The sequence below is a fragment of the Trachinotus anak genome, unplaced genomic scaffold (genome assembly GCF_046630095.1).
Source record: "Trachinotus anak isolate AG129_WGS33_773 ecotype Australia unplaced genomic scaffold, CSIRO_AGI_Tana_v1 ptg000028l, whole genome shotgun sequence".
In the NCBI taxonomy this organism is placed as follows: Eukaryota; Metazoa; Chordata; class Actinopteri; order Carangiformes; family Carangidae; genus Trachinotus; species Trachinotus anak.
In genome coordinates, this window is record NW_027273879.1 from 14,184,274 (window position 1) to 14,202,055 (window position 17,782).

General features: G+C 41.1%; 1 protein-coding gene across 1 annotated transcript; it reads right to left on the bottom strand.

Moving 5' to 3' along the window:
- Positions 1–72: 72 nt before the first annotated feature.
- Positions 73–15,987, bottom strand: LOC139611321 (ras-GEF domain-containing family member 1B-B-like). The gene is made up of 14 exons (XM_071465892.1): positions 15,741–15,987; positions 8,190–8,747; positions 7,909–8,031; positions 7,333–7,470; positions 6,219–6,434; positions 5,609–5,683; positions 3,798–3,890; positions 3,385–3,487; positions 2,890–2,969; positions 2,593–2,688; positions 2,399–2,494; positions 1,933–2,056; positions 1,735–1,807; positions 73–1,630 (listed from the first exon to the last, which is right to left on the bottom strand). The coding sequence occupies exons 2-14, from the start codon at positions 8,739–8,741 to the stop codon at positions 1,597–1,599; spliced, it is 1,803 nt and encodes a 600-aa protein (XP_071321993.1). The 5' UTR covers positions 8,742–8,747; positions 15,741–15,987; the 3' UTR covers positions 73–1,596.
- Between the last annotated feature and the right edge of the window lie 1,795 nt (positions 15,988–17,782).

A 17,782-nucleotide genomic window follows, 5' to 3' on the forward strand; every position in this document is an offset into this window, starting at 1 on the left:
CTGTTTCTGCATTCAGTCATTTCTTTTTTTCATGTTTACTTATATTTCTGCATCAGTTAAAACCAAATCACACATTGTTCAGTTATTCTGTTTATTTGAAAGAAAAAATATAATTCTCTTTACACAAAGGCCGTCAGTACAAGTACCCTGACCGGTGACACAAACGATACACACACTGAACAAAAGCATACGTGGGAAACACTTTATAAAACATATGAAACATAAAAGAGCTTTTTAAAAACATACAAATGTACTGTAGCATCACTCGTAGGCAGATTTTAAAGAACCACATCACACTCACACATCATCACAGACAGGATGAAGAGGAGGATGAGCTTCCTGTTTGTATTTAAGCAGCACATATACACATGAGTTTGTGCCTTATTCAGACCCAAAACACTTCTTTGTCATACATGAACTGGTGTATTAAAAATAGCTTACCAACACAGAGCCAGCCAACCAGCAACAAGCTCATGGTGAGACTTCAGAGAAAATACATGAAGGAAAAATACAACTTAATACTGAATAGAAAAATGCTTTAAAATAGGAGTCACCAAATCCTATAATACAACACACAAAACCTCACTGAAGTGCATTTGATTTAACTTGCATGATTAGCATGATGTTGCTGTCACTCGCACAACTTTGCATCACCAATACACAGTCAAAGTGCACAGCTCACAAAATGTTTAGAACCAAATAGCACGTGATTGATGAAAATAGCGTTTGGAAATATGTGGCTGATGTGCTGACTTGGATTATGTGTTTAAATTAGATGACAGGCTTGGATTACTGTGAAACAGCCAGAAGCTAGTGCTGTGTGCAAAGTGGGAGTAAACGGACCAGATGTGGTGCAGGTTCTGCTCAATATGTTGGCATGAAATCAAGCACTCAACAAGACAACAAGCAGCAACAACACTTCTACAAGCAGTTGTTAGCCCATTATTTATAATACAGATCGATTTTCCAGAGTGGATCTCTCTTCTCTCTGTGGTTTTTGACTGAGCTCTGTCAGCCATTGCCACAGACAAGCAGTGCTAATGTTGCAATGTAGCCAATGAGGTTCAAAGAAAAGACCACCGCTTCATGCTTCTGCAGTTATGAGGCTGCTTCCCTGATGGAGGTCCACTGAAGATATAAACATGTTCCTCTGGAGTGATCTGATATCCTTATAAGTGCCTCAGACAGAGCTGATGATGGAGAAGAAGCACAGCTGGCTCCAAATCAGTGATCTGAGCTCTTCTCGGGAATCATTAGATTCAAAAATGATTTCAGGCCATGAAGAATCACAAGACAGGGGGTTGTAGTAGTAATTGCAGCACTGGGTTTCCTTTGGCACCGGATGAATTTCATCAAGGACTGTTACAGTATATGGTTCTTGAATCACTTATGCTCCTTGTGGTCTCGAAGCCCAGACCTCTGTTTATCTGTAAGAATGTGGGGCCAGCTGCATTTGTAGATTAATGTTTGTCCAAGACCTGAAATTTGGCCATGGGAATGTAAAATGAGCCAGTGAGATGATGTGGAGGAATCTGTAGCTTTATAAAAAAAAATCCTCTGTCATTTACAGTCTGTAGAGCAGAGGACGTCTTTTTCTTAGGACCGATTCTCACGATGCAGAAGAGAAGATCTGGAAAATAAAACATAAACAGCCACTGTTACTATACTGATGAATTCATTTTATGTTATGGTTAAGGTGGCTTGATTGGTTTGACTGCATGCATCTACACCCACCTGAGTGACCTACGACTGTCTTTCTCCATGTTGTTCTCTGGTCCTTCACTCTCATATGAGGCCAGATGCAGCTCTGCAGCAATAAAAGAAGACGAAGCCTCGTGAGTTTATTTGTTTTCCCACTTTGTGTCAGACTACACCGGATAGTTGTGTGATTTACACATGAGGAGATACGTGTGGAGGAGACTGTATACTGACCGTCTTCGCTGAAGACCGGCGTGGTGACGAGGTACTGGAGGATCCGTCGGTCTCTGTCGAATGGACAAATCACCTGACGCCAAACCAGGAACTCACTCACCTGCTTTGCCAGCTCCCACAGTTTCTGTTGAGACACAATGACAACAGACCTTATTAATACTGATGTCAGTTTAATAAAAAAAAACATCTGGTTGGCTTGTACAGATCCTCAAAAACCCATTAAGATCATAATGTACAACAAGAAAGATCTTAGGGAAAATGTACTTGTCTTTTTATCCACAAGAGGGCGTCACCACATCTACATGTGAAAGCCTCTCCTCAGGGTCTTAACAGTCAGTGTGTAGCAGGTATGTCATTTTACAGCCAATGTGTCTTGATGAGCTTACAACACTGTTTTGTTTGTTGATATTTAAAGCAAAAATCTATTCTGACATCTTGAAACAAATCTGTTGACATAGTGACTGACCTCAAAGTTGATGTGTCCATTGGCCAGCCTGCTGGCACAGCCTTCATTCAGGAAGTAGATGTCTTTAATGAGGAGACTAAAGAAAGGAATCACAATCTGGAGGCAAAAAATAGACAACAGCGGTTTTACATTCACATTCTGCATTTGGGACATAAAATAGTTTCTTTATAGATTAGATTTGTTTTCCTCCTCACCTTCTCCTGGCTGCTGTGCGCAGTCTCAGACCGCTGGGTGGCGCCACGGAGAGCAGTACGGTAGTTACTGAAGTTACTGGAGGGGTCCATCTGGTGCTGAGTGGGATCACACAAAGGAGATATTAAGCACAAACATATGGAGATAGACAAAGTTTGCTCGCACTAACAGTTGTTGGGAAGCAAATATGTTAACAAAAAACCTCACTACAACAACATCAAGTTAAAACAGAAAATATTCAAACCCCTGGTACACAATACATCTACCTGCGCATCACTGATGTCTGTAGGTTTTCTTACCTCTAGGATCTCAAATTTGTCAGTGTTGACTTTACTCCAGGTTTTCTTCAGTCGGGAAACGGGGCTCATGTTCATCCCAGCTGAGAAACAGAGACAATATGAGCATTCAAAGTGTTAACAGAGACAAATCTATGAAACTGAGCAGGCAGGAACTTCCTTGAACTGATTAGCCAAAACTCCAGCTGGCACAGCATTTGTTGATTTGACAAACAAAGACATGGAGGGAACTACAATTTAACTTTACTGTCTCTTACTTTGACAACAAGCTGTGACAAAGCGGTGTGTGAAATTAGGACTAAGCTACATGTGCTGTGTGTGAGATGCTGCAGGATTTTTCTTTTTCTACTTTTTTTTAACGGGTGCTGACATGGGTTTAAACACTGTGGTTATTCTGCAGTGTATTTCCCACAAATCACTCACTCATTCAACAGTGTGTAGGTGGGGCCATGTTGCCTGCTTTTAATCATCTGTTATTTTTCTGTGTTGAGTACTCACTGATGATGGCCATGAGGGAGTTGAAGTTGCCAATGTTGAAACACTCCTGAGCCACATCGATGAAAAACTCTATGATCCGCGCTCTGTGTTTCTTCTTCACTGGCTGTAATAAGATACAACAACAGGAAGTGAAATGTAACTGTCATGTAACAGACTTCGCAGGCAGGTTTTAGCTTCAATTCAAATTTAAATACAGGTCTTAGAGACACACTCAGCCTACAAGTAGACATTAGAGACATTGTTTGTTCTGTAAGAGTATTTTAAGATACACAGTGAACTGGAGCCGTGCGTTTCAGAAGAAGAAATAGTTGAAAACGTAAAAACAGACTTCTGCATATGAACATGAACTCTGCTGTGTGTAAAACCGGGACAGACACAGAGATTTCTGAACTGTTCATTTAGGTACAACGTACCATACAGATCTCAGTGGCCACCAGGTAACTCAGTCTGTTGAACCAGTTGACGTAGGCCTCCAAGTTACTGGTTTTACGCTTCCGGAAGAAACCCTAAGAAACAAAAGGAGGGAGATGATATGATCAAAACATGTAGGTCCACAGAATTTTTATACTTTTAGGGGCAAAGGTCACAGTTTTAACATGGGAACTATGCACCTGTTAGACATGAGAGCATGAAGTGCACCATCTAGAAAAAAACAAACTATGTTGTGGGATGATGGGTAGACAGACCACTGAAAGGTCATAATTCAAACTCGTTTTTTTTATCCTTGAAAATATTCAACTGTGTAATAAATGTATAAAATGACTCAAGGCCCCCTAACTGGCTTTTTCTGAACCTTTCAACAACATCTCATGGCCTTCTTGAGCCTTCTTAGACTGAGTATTATTACACATATAAAAATAAATATTGGACTAACTCTATCCACTGAGGAAGACCATCAGATGTGGATGAAAGCCACAGAAAATGATAGTTAGTGTCAGAGTTAACATTTTCAGCACATTGTATTTGTCATCTTTAACAGCTTTCTGGAACAAAACCTAATGCGATAAATTCTGACTAGCTCTATAAATGTCTGCAATAAATAATCTTACAAAAGAAATACGAAGTAACAGACTGTTGCTGCTCTGTAATTTCCTTTGCAAATGGCTCTTGACAGCCCTCACACCCACACAACCTCTGGACCTGCACACTGGAGTCTGTGACGAGTCCGTTGTTATTTTCACCTCATTTACATTGGCTTTTGGGCCTTCTGGTTTTCTGAGAGATGCTCTGTGGTGATGAACCTGTTTGCCAGAGGCACTTTTATATAAATAAACATTATAAAAGCCCTATATAAATAAACTTGACTTGGTCGTGATGATGTAATCCCAGAGATTCATGGCTCTATTAAATGCTTACACAATACCCCACAGCCCACTCCACTCCAAACTTCCCCTCTACACTTCGGGACCCCTTATGCTGACTCAGCCGCTCTTTTATACAAAGTGGGTCTTATATAACTAGCGCAGCACCGGGGAGAGCCGAGATGCAACCCCGTCACAAACACCGGCTGAAAGCTTATTCTCAGCAGCACTGATTGAAAACGACCTTTCAGCTGACTCACTGGGCCACTTAGGATAAAAAGAGCCCTTCAGATACACTTAGACATACGCAGAATGGTCTTTTCATACTGTGTTTGATGCATTTTCAAAAGCAACATTAAAAAAAAAATGCAGCACAAATTCACATGTTATCTGCCAGAAGGATCTTTCATGTGGTTTCTAAAGCAATTCAACTTGAAGTGAAGCAGGCCACAAATTACACTCGAAGCAGACCCAAAATGAAGATGCTTCCTCAAAATAATAAAGAATGACTTAAAAATGACTACAGTCTGTATCATTCCTTTGCTGCAGATAATTGTAAACAGGTCATGTTGCTTTATTTTTTTGAATCTGTTACTGCATGTGTTAAAACTACATGTTGTGGCAGTTAGATGTATCTGTCTGCTTATTTTAACTAGAATTAGATAATTTAATTTGGATGACATGGTGAAATCACCAATTTTCTCGTACAGTGCAAAGACAGCTTTTGTCATTTAGGAAAACTTTTAATGAGAAACATAAAATTCTAGATGGAAAAACAAACAAACAAATCAGAGACAAGTAAAATCCGAGCTACAAGTTTCTGGTGGAAAAATTGTTTCATGGGGTTGTGATTGGGATTGTGCAAAACAGAAATATTGTGGGCTGAGAGAGCTAATACATGGTGCATTCAGACTCAATTGTACCTTATGATTCTCCAGAGGATCCTTCATGGCAAATGTCTGGATGAACTCCTCAGGGCCAATAAAACTCAGTCTGTCCTGAAGGCAGAGAACAGGAACAGAAAACAATCAGGACAACAATAACAGCAATATATAAGACAAAGATGAGGACAAAGAAGATAAAGGAGGATGGTGATCAAGAAGAAAGGGAGGCTAAAAGCAATTTATCCTTATTTATGTACAAAATAACAATGTTAATAAACTTTCTAAATGCACGACTGCGGCAAAGCAGAAAACAAAAAGTGATTTATGGAGAAAACAATAAAACTAAGGAGTGAAAATCAGAAAACAAAACTTTAATATCAACACGCAAGCAGAACACAAAAAACAAACTATTTAACTCTTGAGCTGTTTTCTTACATGTATATGAAGATGAATCTTTATATGAATGCTATAAACGAGTCTGTACACCACACAAACAATAAAGTGACTAAATTTAGCTCAGTAAAAAAAGGCCTGCTAAGCAGCAACCGCAAGTAAGGACTTATAAAACACAATTTAATCACAGACACAGCTATAGGTCGTCCTCTAAATCACATGTGAACCATTGCACCAACAAACACTAGGTTCTTACCAGTTCGATGTGTGTGAGCTGCTGAGCGAGTACAAAGGGGTCATCGCATATACTCAGTACGTCGCTTCTCTGACCTGAAGCCTGTTTGGTCTTTAGGGAAGCGGGTCGCTCCGCTGCCACGGCATTGAGCGCAGCCACGGCCTCCTCGTACTGGCCAAGGGCCGACAGGCGTTTGATCAGCCGCTGGGTCATCTGCTGCATGGCTCGCCAAGAGTACTGGAAGCACGACACAAACATAACAACACAAATCATGAGATGTGATATTCAAGAAGAAAAAAACAAACCTTTCACTTGACAAAGACCAGGGGAGTCACAAACGTAAACACATGCATCATTCAGATTTCCTGATTCCTTCGTTAACCAACTCGACTAGAGACTCATGTTCGGATTTGTTAAGACGAAAAGACTCAGAGTCCACGGCCATGCTAGCAGCTCTGTGTAATACAGTGAGCTAAATGCTAACCCTCTCACAAAAACAATGCCGACATTCTGGTGTTCAGCAGGTATAATGTTTACCGCATTCACCATCTCAGCTTAGCTTGTTAGCATGCTAACATTTGTGAATTAGCATTCGATACGAAGTACACCTGAGGCTGATGGGAATGTCATCACTTTTGCATTTGTCATAAAATTTTGACCAGTATGATGCTGCCAGATGAAAAGTCAGGATCGGCAAATTGATTACAATTTGTTCTGAGGGGGTCATGAATGTGTTGACCAAGTCTGAAGGGAATCCATCCAATAGTTCTTGAAATATTTCAGTTTGGACCAAAGTGACATACACAGTGCCACACTGTTTGTTTTGACTAAAATGGGAAAATAAACACGACTGTTGCAGTGTTACCCCAGAGGGCAGTTGAGTTGGGCTGTGTAACTTTAATGTGGCACTGGTGAAATAAAGCTCAACCCGTTCTGGCTGAACTAAGGCCGATATTTTATGTGTGGGCGCCTTATTTCAGCATGTGGTGTGGGTGTGCAGATTTGGGCCAAGAATCAATTCTACTCAGCTTGGTCTAGTGTCACCACCTTTAATCAGGGCAAGCGCACAACACATAGCTCAAAAGAAGTTATAGATGCAAACGATTGTTCATATTTCTACATGCATGACACTCACCTCATCACCTCGGGCCACATGGTGTGTCATGTCCTTGAGGCATCGCATCATCCTCTCGTCCCTGAAGTCGTATGGAAATGTCTCTGTCCATTCGGTCAGCAGCTGCACCAGCTTAGGCGCCACCTCCCGGAAACGGATCTAAAAAAACCATCACACGGCATGTTAAGTGTCACTAAAGTACTCATTACACGGCTTAATAGCATTTATGAGTGTAATCTGTCTTGGGACAAAATCTAAACCTCTCGACCTAATCATTGCTGTGTGTCTTTTGGAGATAAAATGCTGCTCTTATTTGTTCATTTGTTTACTTTATTGTTCCCATTAAATGTGTTCCCTTCACTTTTATTTCCCCTGTGTCAGTTTGAATCTCCTCTGTCTGTCTGGAATTTCTTTGCTTATGAAATAGTCGATAAATAGTTCGTGTGTGCGCGTGTGTTTCTGTGGGTGAAGGAGTGTGACAGTGTTACAGTGGGTGTGAGATTGTGTGGGAGAGGCAGAGGAATAATTATAACTGTGTGTGAGGGTGTGTGTGTGTGTGTGTGTGAGGGTGTGTGTGCGTATGTGTAATCCTCCCACCTTATCCAGCAGGGCGTCTCCTGACCGCTGCTGCTCCACACACAGGTGACAAACCCTCGTCATGAGCTCATACGGGTGCAGGAAGAGGCGTGAACTCAGCAGGAAGGTGAACACATATGACCTCTGATGATGAAGAGACACATCAGCTCTCAGAAAAACAACACAGGGCAACAAAGGTTGACATGGACAAGACTGAACTAGTCCATTTAAAAACCACTGGGAAAACTTCATGTACTTCCTGAAGCATGGAGAGAGTACATTTTACTAGTACTGGTACTTACATCAGGGTAGTAGTCCACTGTGGGAACCAGGTGCTGGATCAGAGCCTCAAGAGATGCTGACACCAAACTGTTGTCATGGTAACACATCTCCCCGTAGCTAGCAGTGATGCCGTGTCCGTAAAGTCGAGCTTTCGCTGCCGCAGTGTTGTTGCGACAGGACTGCTCGCTGCTGCTGCTGCTGGTGGTGGTGGTGGTGGAGGTGGTGGTGGGAGTGGTGTGGCGGTATGCACGACCTGGACAGGAAGTGCTGTGCTGTCGGGGGCTGCAGGGCTGCGGCGAGGAGTACGGGTTCTCCGAAACCACGCAGCTGCTGTTGTAATGATGCTCCTTCGCCGTTACAGAGGAGACAGAGGAGCTGCGGTAGGAAGGGTGAGGCTGTGGTATGTCGTAGGGGTTTTCTGCAACAGAGTAGGCACCGTTGTAGACGTTTTCCTTTGCGGGTGTTGGAGCGGTGCCGCTGCGGTACGGGCTGTGAGGCTGAGGATGGTTGTTGTTGTTGCTGTATGGGGCGCAAGAGCTGAACTTTCCAGCATACGGAGTGGTGGGAGGCATGATGACCTGCAGAGAGGACACAAGGAGGGCGAGGTTAGCAGTGGGCAATATGGCTAAAATCACAGCATGTTTAACTTTATACTATGATACTGATATACTGTATATCAGTATCATGGTATAAATATCAATCAGCTGGGATATTGTTAATGGATAAAACAACCAGAGAAGAATGTCTGTTTATGGATAATTCAGCAAATTAAATAGGTGACATATCAATATTCTTCATTGCATTGATGCATATAAAAACAAAACAATGACATGCAGCAGTTTTGCTAATTGAATTGCGACATTGCCTGTAATTACCTAATACCGTTGCTCCCAGCTTTTTAGACTTGTGTCCCTTTAAAATAAAGCAAAGTCTACCTGTGAGCCCTTGTCCTGTTTAATGCAGAGTGTATTAACTTATGACTGATTTGAATTATTTTTAGAAGCCTGAAAATCTGTATTTTCAACATTTCATTAGAAAATAGCAAAGACAATAAAAAAGTCTGAAAAATAACACTAATTTTGTTCAGCAGAGTATGTTTATACTGTATATCTATTCCATCATCTCATGAAGCCTCCAAGTAATCTTGGAACTTGCAAAGAAGAAGAAGATGAAGGGGTCATAACCAGTATATAAAGAGAAGACAAATTCCCACAGTGTCACATCATCAGATTGCTCCCAGATGAGGTGTAAATTAAATAATATGACTGTAGTGAACATTCCTAGTTGATAAATCACTTGATTATGTTTTGTGAAAAAAAAAAGTTACAAAATAAGACAATTAGACAATTCCCCACACTGACATCTTTTTTGTTCACACACTCAAGAAGATGGAACCAAAACATGATTGTGCTGAATAATGTTTTGTCAATTAGATAACCCTGTATTTCACTAATAGCCTCAGCAGTGGCTTTAATTATGATACTACAATGAAATGATGAAAATGCAAAGTGCAGCAGTTAGCATGTTTTATGGTTAAAAAATGATACTTTCTGTCTACATTACGAATGAAATCATCAATATCTCAAAGTCACTCTGCTGTACTTAATCTGTTGTGAGTTCAGAATCGTTCCTTCAGATGTTACTGCGTTATATACTGTTTTACAACAGTGTGACTGTAGTAAACCCCCCATCTCCCCTTGATCACCCAAAGCAGAGACTTAGACGTGTCTGTGAAAGTAATTACACTTAATCACATAATTTCACCCCTCCTCTGTTTACTGTTTTGGCTTTGAACTGTTGAAAGATACACCTCATGAAATTCACTTTCTCTAAAAAGTTATTTGTTGGTTTCATTTTTTACAATTAGGCTTTATTTTTCCACCGTCTCCTGCTTCATTGCATCTTTTGTCACATTCTTGAAGCTAGCTTGTTGGAAACTGTGCTGTATGAAGGGGGAAAAAAAATAAACAGGCCGACAGATGGATGATCTCAAGACAGCAATGAATTTTTGTCTTAATGGTTGAGATAATTGGATCTGAGTTTGGTAAGCTGATCCCAGATCACCACCAAGGCGTGCTTTAACTCTGGAGCCATCTTTATCCTGCTACTGTTGTCTGTCTCAGAACCACATGCCAGCGTAAATCTAGCCACATACTCACACTGACACACACACACACACACACACACACACACACACACTCACAAACGTACCCCACACAGTGATGTATACACATGCACGTTCACTGTGCCAGAAAAGAAAACCCTGCAGGAATCCTGCAGACTTTTGTTTGTCCATCACAGTGCCGACAGAGGAGTGTCTGCCTGAGCCAACATCTTACACACACACAACGCACACACAACACACACACACACACACACCCACCCTTGTCCACCCTGGCGCCTAGCCCCATGCCGGTATAATCCAAACACACACACATGTCACACGTAAACAAATGATGGTTTGAGCAACACACACATACACTCCTGTATACCACAGTGCCTGGCGTCATGCCAGTGTAAGCCAGTCCAGTGCCAGCCCGTCTTCTGAACTCTGTGATCTCAGCCTGCTGTTATCCTTCTAACTTGGTTAAAAGATTACAGTGTCTTTACCTTCCTAGAGTTACGATATGTAATCTGGTAAAGTGAAGCTCTGGGGCTCAAGCTGAGATAAGAGTTTACTGAGAAATAGTCACCCTAGTTTGGGTGCCTTTTTTCTTTAGCCTGACTTCTGTTTGCATTGAAAGGTGACCTTATACAAGAGGAAAACACGTCTAGAAATCTAAAACCAATCTTGGTTTTTCCAGACTGACTTCCTGAAAAGTTGACCCTTCGGATGGTTGCGGCTTCCAAGCAGCAGCACTGAAATTTTACTCTTCTAAATCATAGGTTGGACTCTCTGTGGACGATTTAATAGCTACGTTGGGGGCGTAATTTCATACCGAAAGCATTGTTTACATTCTCTTGTTTGTAAACTTTGAAGACTGTAGCCTTATGAAGAGGTTTGATGTGGTGATAAAAATACAGGAAAAGGCAGAAATGTATAGTTTTGTTCGAGCATTGTACAAACAAAACCACAAGGACAACGTTTCATGAGCTCATGGATGTTGTATTGAAGTTTAAAAAAAACAAAACAAAGAAACACTGCACACTTTTATAGTGCATTTTCCCTTTAACCGGTATAAATTATGTAATGTGACAAAACAGACAATATTTCCTGTGCTGACAAATGGCACAGACTGTAGTGTGTCTAAAATGTTACAATCCGGTTCATCAAAAGGTTAAAACTAATTGAACTTTTGATGGAGCTGCAGGCAAATGTCGTGGGATTTAAGTCGTGTTGTATATGAATGCCGCCTTTGTCTGATTTTTTAGTGTCCAATGAAAACTTGAATGCGTTCTCAGAAGCTTCTTTTTTTTGAATGTGACAAGAATAAATTAATTGGGGGCAGTGGTGGTGTTCATCCATTTGTTTTGCAGCTGGACTAGCTTCCCTCTTGGATCCCTGCAGGTTTGCAGAAGCACCAATGGCAAGACTAACTTCATTCCAGTTGGTTCCAGAGCTGAAAACAGCCTAAATCTTTTCAACCTTTCAGCAGACTTTTTTTTTTTCTAAATCACATAATGTGGTTTTTAAAGGTACACCAAGCTATTCTGAAGCCAGTTATAACAGGCGGGGGAGAACGAGGGGGAGGTCTTCAACAATAGAGGTATTATCTATCCTGTCATGGCATTAACAACCACACAAAGACCCCCAGGAAGAGATCAGAGCAGATCACAGCAGATCAGACACACACAGCAGCTTTCACACACTCTGTTTTCCACCGTCAGGCCGTACGACGCCCTGCCTCTGCGTGAACCATGGCTGGGATCATTTTCACAACAGTCAAACCAGTAAAGCAGACTTTCTCATTCTCCTGTAAGGTGTGAACCCTTATTACGCCTTGACAGACAACACGTACTGTGAGGTCATGCGTCACGAATCTGCCCTTTTATTTAGAAGTGCAATAAACACACAGGAATCTGCCTTTGTGGCACTGATAAAGGAGCATATCGAAACTCACATATTGACATAAGCAGATTTTACTGCGCATGTGGCTCAAGGACAGCAGCAGCTCAAATTTAGTACAACATAGACTTAAAGGTATGGTATACTTTATGTACATATACAATAATACAATGCAATCACGCAAAGTGGTGTGCAGCTAACTTCCAATCAGTCTTAACTGTCCTTAAATCTACCTTTTTAAAAGCCAGTTGACCCCAGTAAGCATGAACTAATAATAGTGAGTGTGAAACCCCCTGACGGTTAACTACAACAGGAGCTGAAAGGAACAAGAGAAGATTTGTTTTGCAAAAAGACTCCTGTTTTTTGTGACGTCTAATCAAATTTGAGGACTTAAAGCACGGCCAGTGGCTAGAACATAATTCAGTGTTAGTGCCCTTCAACAGCCCTGCTGCTGCGAATTTATCTTAAGTAGCTGCGAAGCACTGTGAAGATGTTGGACTAATTTGTCACGATTGGAATATTCTGCTCGCGCCTACTTTGTTTCAACACAGATGACAATTCAATCATGTCCAATGAGGCTCCTAATACGTGCAGTCATCTGCGTTCACAATAAGGATGCCACGTCCCTTGAAATGTACTAAGTCGTGTAAAGTTCAGCATGGAGGTTAACACAATGAGGCCACATGGCATGAGAGAAAAGTTGTCAGGCTGAAGGAACAGCCTGCGCCTGATAACTGGACCTGTAAAACAATTTCAGAGTAGTAAAAGGCCAATGTAATGCTCCGCTATCTCTGTACTTTGACACGAATAAGTTAAAGCAACGTGCTACTCTGAGGGAAACCCTTCACAGTCAGCCTTATTACTGACAATATATGAGGTTAAAGTCCAGGCTGTGCTCATATCACTTACTTGTGGTTTTGTCAAAGCTGCAAACTAAACAGTTTTACATGCACAGAAGTTAACCCTTTAAACAGCACTACTACACAACTCGCGTATTTTCATCATGCTGGCTGGTCTATGACGAAAACTAACATCAGTGAGCCCAGTTTTCTCTGGATGTAGGGCTCACTCACTGCTGTTTAAAGTGATTTCACTCTCAAATGTTGATTTGTCATTTCCTGTGGGAGGAGAAGTGAAGATACTTGACTTCAGAATACCAGATGCAGAATAAGATGAATCTCAGTTAACGGTCTTGGGACAGTCCGTTATCGGGCCTAATTTACTGATCGTGATCTTGTTTTGTCTTGATTGTTTTGGTAACTTTCAATTTGTTGAAGTTTAGTTGAATTCCTCCACATAATGTGTCACCACCCTGCAGTGATTCTTCTTATGAAATAACAATTGGCAGTGATGCATTTAATGTAATACTCTGGAGAGTGGTTTTATTATTGCAGAAATGATCAGGTTTTCATAAGGGACTGTACAAAAATTATTGTGCTGGGGAGGGAGGCTGAATCTTATACATTTTTCTCTCTGCATTATTAATACTTTTGTTGGACCCTCCCTTAGAAAAAAACTGCAATACCTGCCCTCCAATATATAAAAACAAAATATTCAGGATGAGGTAAAGTCAAAGAACCCTCACCTGCTCTTCTAAAAAAAAAACATCTCACTACCCTACTAAAAAGTATAAGTGCAAAACTCTCTTCCTTATCTGATCCCTCCTCCACCCTCTCCACCCTAATATTTTTTTGTACAGTCCCTAAATGTGACACAGAATTCAACCAAGACATCTGAAACGGTCCATGCAAGAAAATCCCTGAATACAGCATGTTTCTCTGTCAAATCAAGAACATGACAAGGTCCTGAAAGATTACAGAGGTCAAGATCAAGACTCCAGGTGTGGGTAAGGTGTGGTTTAAGATGTGCAGTGTAAATGCGGCCTAGCTTTGCGACTCCTTCTGCAAACATTTGACAACAAATCAGATCCCAGTCCGCTCACTGAATGGACTAGTCTTCCTGTGTTGGGTTCACAGTAGTTACAAATATATGTATGAACTAAATGACCAGATGTTATTTTGTTCTACTTGGCTGTCCAAGCATGCAAATCCGTTTCCATCCTGTTACACCCATAATTCATTGGGTTTTGAGGTTGTTTTCCTGTGCTTTGCTGCATCACAGTTGTCATCCTCTATGCATCATGACCAACAGACTTCAAGCGTCATCATTACCGGACCAAACGGCCCAAACCAAAGTAGGAGGAAACATGTCAGAGCTCAAACAAACTGCTCCACTCACAGTCAGGGAGGCGTTCAGGTTAGGTTAAGGCCTGCAGCCGCTGTGGAAACACCAGACGCTGCGACCCAGTGACCAGTGTAAAAACCCGCACCTGCACCTAAATCTGATAAACAGGCAAACAGAGCCGGATACAGACAGACACCGCACTCAGATTGACTGGAGAGATTATGTGGAACACAATTCACCCACTGCTGGATCTGTTTTGTCCACACACAAACACACACACAAACACACACACACCATTCAAGTATGCATTTCCTTGTGCAGAGGCTCTAGACAAATAGGGTTGTAAGTACACACAAGCACACACATACACACACCTGTCCCCTCTATGATCTGGTAGGCTAGTACAGTATTAACCTAGAGTCAGAAAGGATAAAGACACATTATCTCCCCTGCTGCTATAAACCTAAGCTTGTGTAAAGGGTTTTATCTCTTTCTCACACACATTTTTTTTTTTTTAAACATTTTTTTATGTCTATAAACCTGCAGATCTCATAAACCTCAAAGCGTATTCCGTATCAAGATTAAAGGTGGAATAAGTAGCTCTAAGCAGAAAAACAACTGGCTTTAATAGCTTTTAGGCCAGTTGATGCTTCTGGGACTGCATTTGTGTTAATTATTAAATTGGTTTAACAGTTTAATTTGAGCAGCCTCTCTCTTGTGGAGCAAATTGAGGCATTCATTTCAGCAGTTTAAGGGACTGCTGGCGTATTTTGAAAGGTGTTTGGACAGACAAAGAGATGATTCAAGCTTTTTAAAGTCTGTTTGGGCAGAAGTCCACACACTTTCTCTCTTTCGTTTTTCCTTTGCTGTTCAGAAAAACAAACAATCTGTTATTCTCTCTCTCTCTCACACACACACACACACACACACACACCATGCCTGGTCTACATTATGGGCTTCTAACTGAGTCATAACACAGTAAAAGTAAAAGCTGACTGTGAAAGAGCCATGCTGTGCAAACCACAGTCCCATCACAGGTGCTGGTGAGTAACTGTTTGTTTGTGTCTGTCAGCCAGCCTAATTATAACTCAGGAGGGTGGTAAACAATAACAACAACAAATGTTGCTATGAGGAAGATAAAGGACTTTAGGGAGGATCGTTTGTCAAACATCACAAGACCGATCATGGGCTTTTGAGTTGAAAAGTGAATTATTATGACCCCATTAAAACATTTCCAGGAGTTACATAACAGATTTCAACCAGTGGGGAAAAAATAATAATTTTCTGACCATGAACTATAATTTTAACCAGAATAAAGTTGATTATTCTAATATATATATGTATATGTATATTCACCTCAGCCACACCATGAACAGCTCACCTCTTATGTGATGCAGCTCCGTGTCCGAGCGCAATCTTTCACTGACAGAAACAGTTGAAAAATGGGGAAAAAAAATAAATAAATAAAAATACTGTCCAAACTCTTTGTAATTTCCGCTGTTTGGATGCGTCCGCACACCGGGATGTACCGCACAGACGGGTCTTTCAGCAGTGTGTCCTGGCTGAGCTCGGCTCCATTGTGCGTCGCCCTTTCTGATATTTGAGTCAATTTGAACCAGCAGCGCCGTAATGAGCCTCAGAGCGAGGCGTATTCAAATGACTTCCACACAGCCGGGAAAACCCGCCAATCGCTGCACGGGGGCGGGCGCCTCAGGGGAGAATCCGGCCAATCGCAGGGGAGGAGTCGCAAAAATCGAAACGGGCGGTGATTCTGATTGGCTGGCTCCCCCGTCCGTCGAGTTCTTTCTTTTCAACCGCAGCCAGAAGCAGCGAGTGTTTTTGTTGGAGAGCCGAGATGTGGAAGGTGTAAGGTTTCCTCCCGGAATGTGATTGTGTGAGTGTGTGTGTGTGTGTGTGTGTGTGTGTGTGTGTGTGTGTGTGTGTGTGTGTGTGTGTGTGTGTGTGTGTGTGTGAGTGTGTGTGTGTGTGTGTGTGTGCCTGCAAGTCGTTCTCAGTCACTTAAAAGAGTTTGTCAGGGAACAAGCCTCTAAGCTGTTTGGAAAGCGTATTTCTAAGGTTTCATGGTGCAAATGATGCTATTAGGTGAGAATTGCTGATAGGATTCAAGATATCCACTGCAACACACAGATTAACCGCCTGAGAGGAAAATAAGCTTTAATACAGCTATTAGCTGTTCTGTAGTTAGAGTGGTTGTGACCTGGACTGAAGCATGGCCGTACTTTCCAAACTGGATGTGAGTTTCTCCTACCTGCCATTCATTTCACCGCTGTATGGAAAACAGAATGAATGGCATCTTGAAATTTGCTCCCACATAGATAATTCTTGAATATTTGTTGGCGTAACACTGCATTCATTCATTTAGTTATTTGGCCTCTTGGCAGCAGTACAAACTGATAGGGTATGGCTTTATAAACTTGTTATGGCAAATAACATAACAAGTATCAAGCAGACTCACTGCTCTTTTGGTTTCCACTTACTTGGGAAAAAATTAGCTGCTAAATGCTCCACTATGTTAACCAGCCGTTTATGAACTTTTTCCTTCTGTTTCTTTTATTCTTGCACTCACTTGAGCTTTTTCACTGAAGATACCTGTGTGTGTTGCTATAAAAGGACATTGGTTTGAAAATGGCTCCATAGAGCTGAGCAGAAAATCTGGGTGATAATTCTTTGTGGGTTTACCGCAAGCAACTGCTTTTAAATTACATACAGTCATTGGGTTGATTGTTAGTATTACTTGTGCAACTTTAATTACTGTGTTAATGACGTTAAAAGCGGGGTTATTGTTATTGTTGGTGCATTCATGTTATGGTGGTAAGCGCCAAAATCAAAAGATTGCAGTTAGTTTATAACCATGTTATAGAACTTAATGCCACTTTTAGACACAAATGTTAAAAAGTGCACAATTCACACAGACTTGCTCAGGTAAATAGACGTGGTTGTAGCAGTTCATGCAAAAACTAGACCTGAAATTGTCCCTGACTTTGAGTAAATCTATAACACAGATACTGTCTCAGTGGTTGTGTGTACACTATTCAACACAGCACAGTATTTTTGTTTAATTGCTGGAACTGCATTAATTACATGTTGTCGCATTAACTTTTTTTTCAGGAATTAGAAACTAGTCTTGATGACAATGATTTTCTTGTTATTATATAAGATATTATATATATATATATAACAGTTATTGTTATTATTATTATCATTATTATATATATATATATATATAACAATTATTCAACCCATAACAGAATGTCATCCTTAAATTAAAGTGAAAATATGAAATTATAGGATAGGAATGATGTGTTGAGTGATCCTGTTCGACTTGCATGGAGTCTGTTGGTCTGGTCTTTTAGGCAGCAACAGGGTTAAAACAGGCTCACTAGGACCAAAATTCTTTTTTTT

Bases quoted from the DNA above. Each gene is read 5' to 3' on its own strand.
- LOC139611321 (XM_071465892.1), bottom strand. From the start codon at position 8,741: ATGCCTCCCACCACTCCGTATGCTGGAAAGTTCAGCTCTTGCGCCCCA. The intron at 2,495-2,592 runs GTGAGGAGGAAA...TTTTGCCTCCAG, and splicing joins CGCACAGCAGCCAGGAGAAG to ATTGTGATTCCTTTCTTTAG. The intron at 2,057-2,398 runs GTCAGTCACTAT...GTGTCTCAACAG, and splicing joins ATGGACACATCAACTTTGAG to AAACTGTGGGAGCTGGCAAA.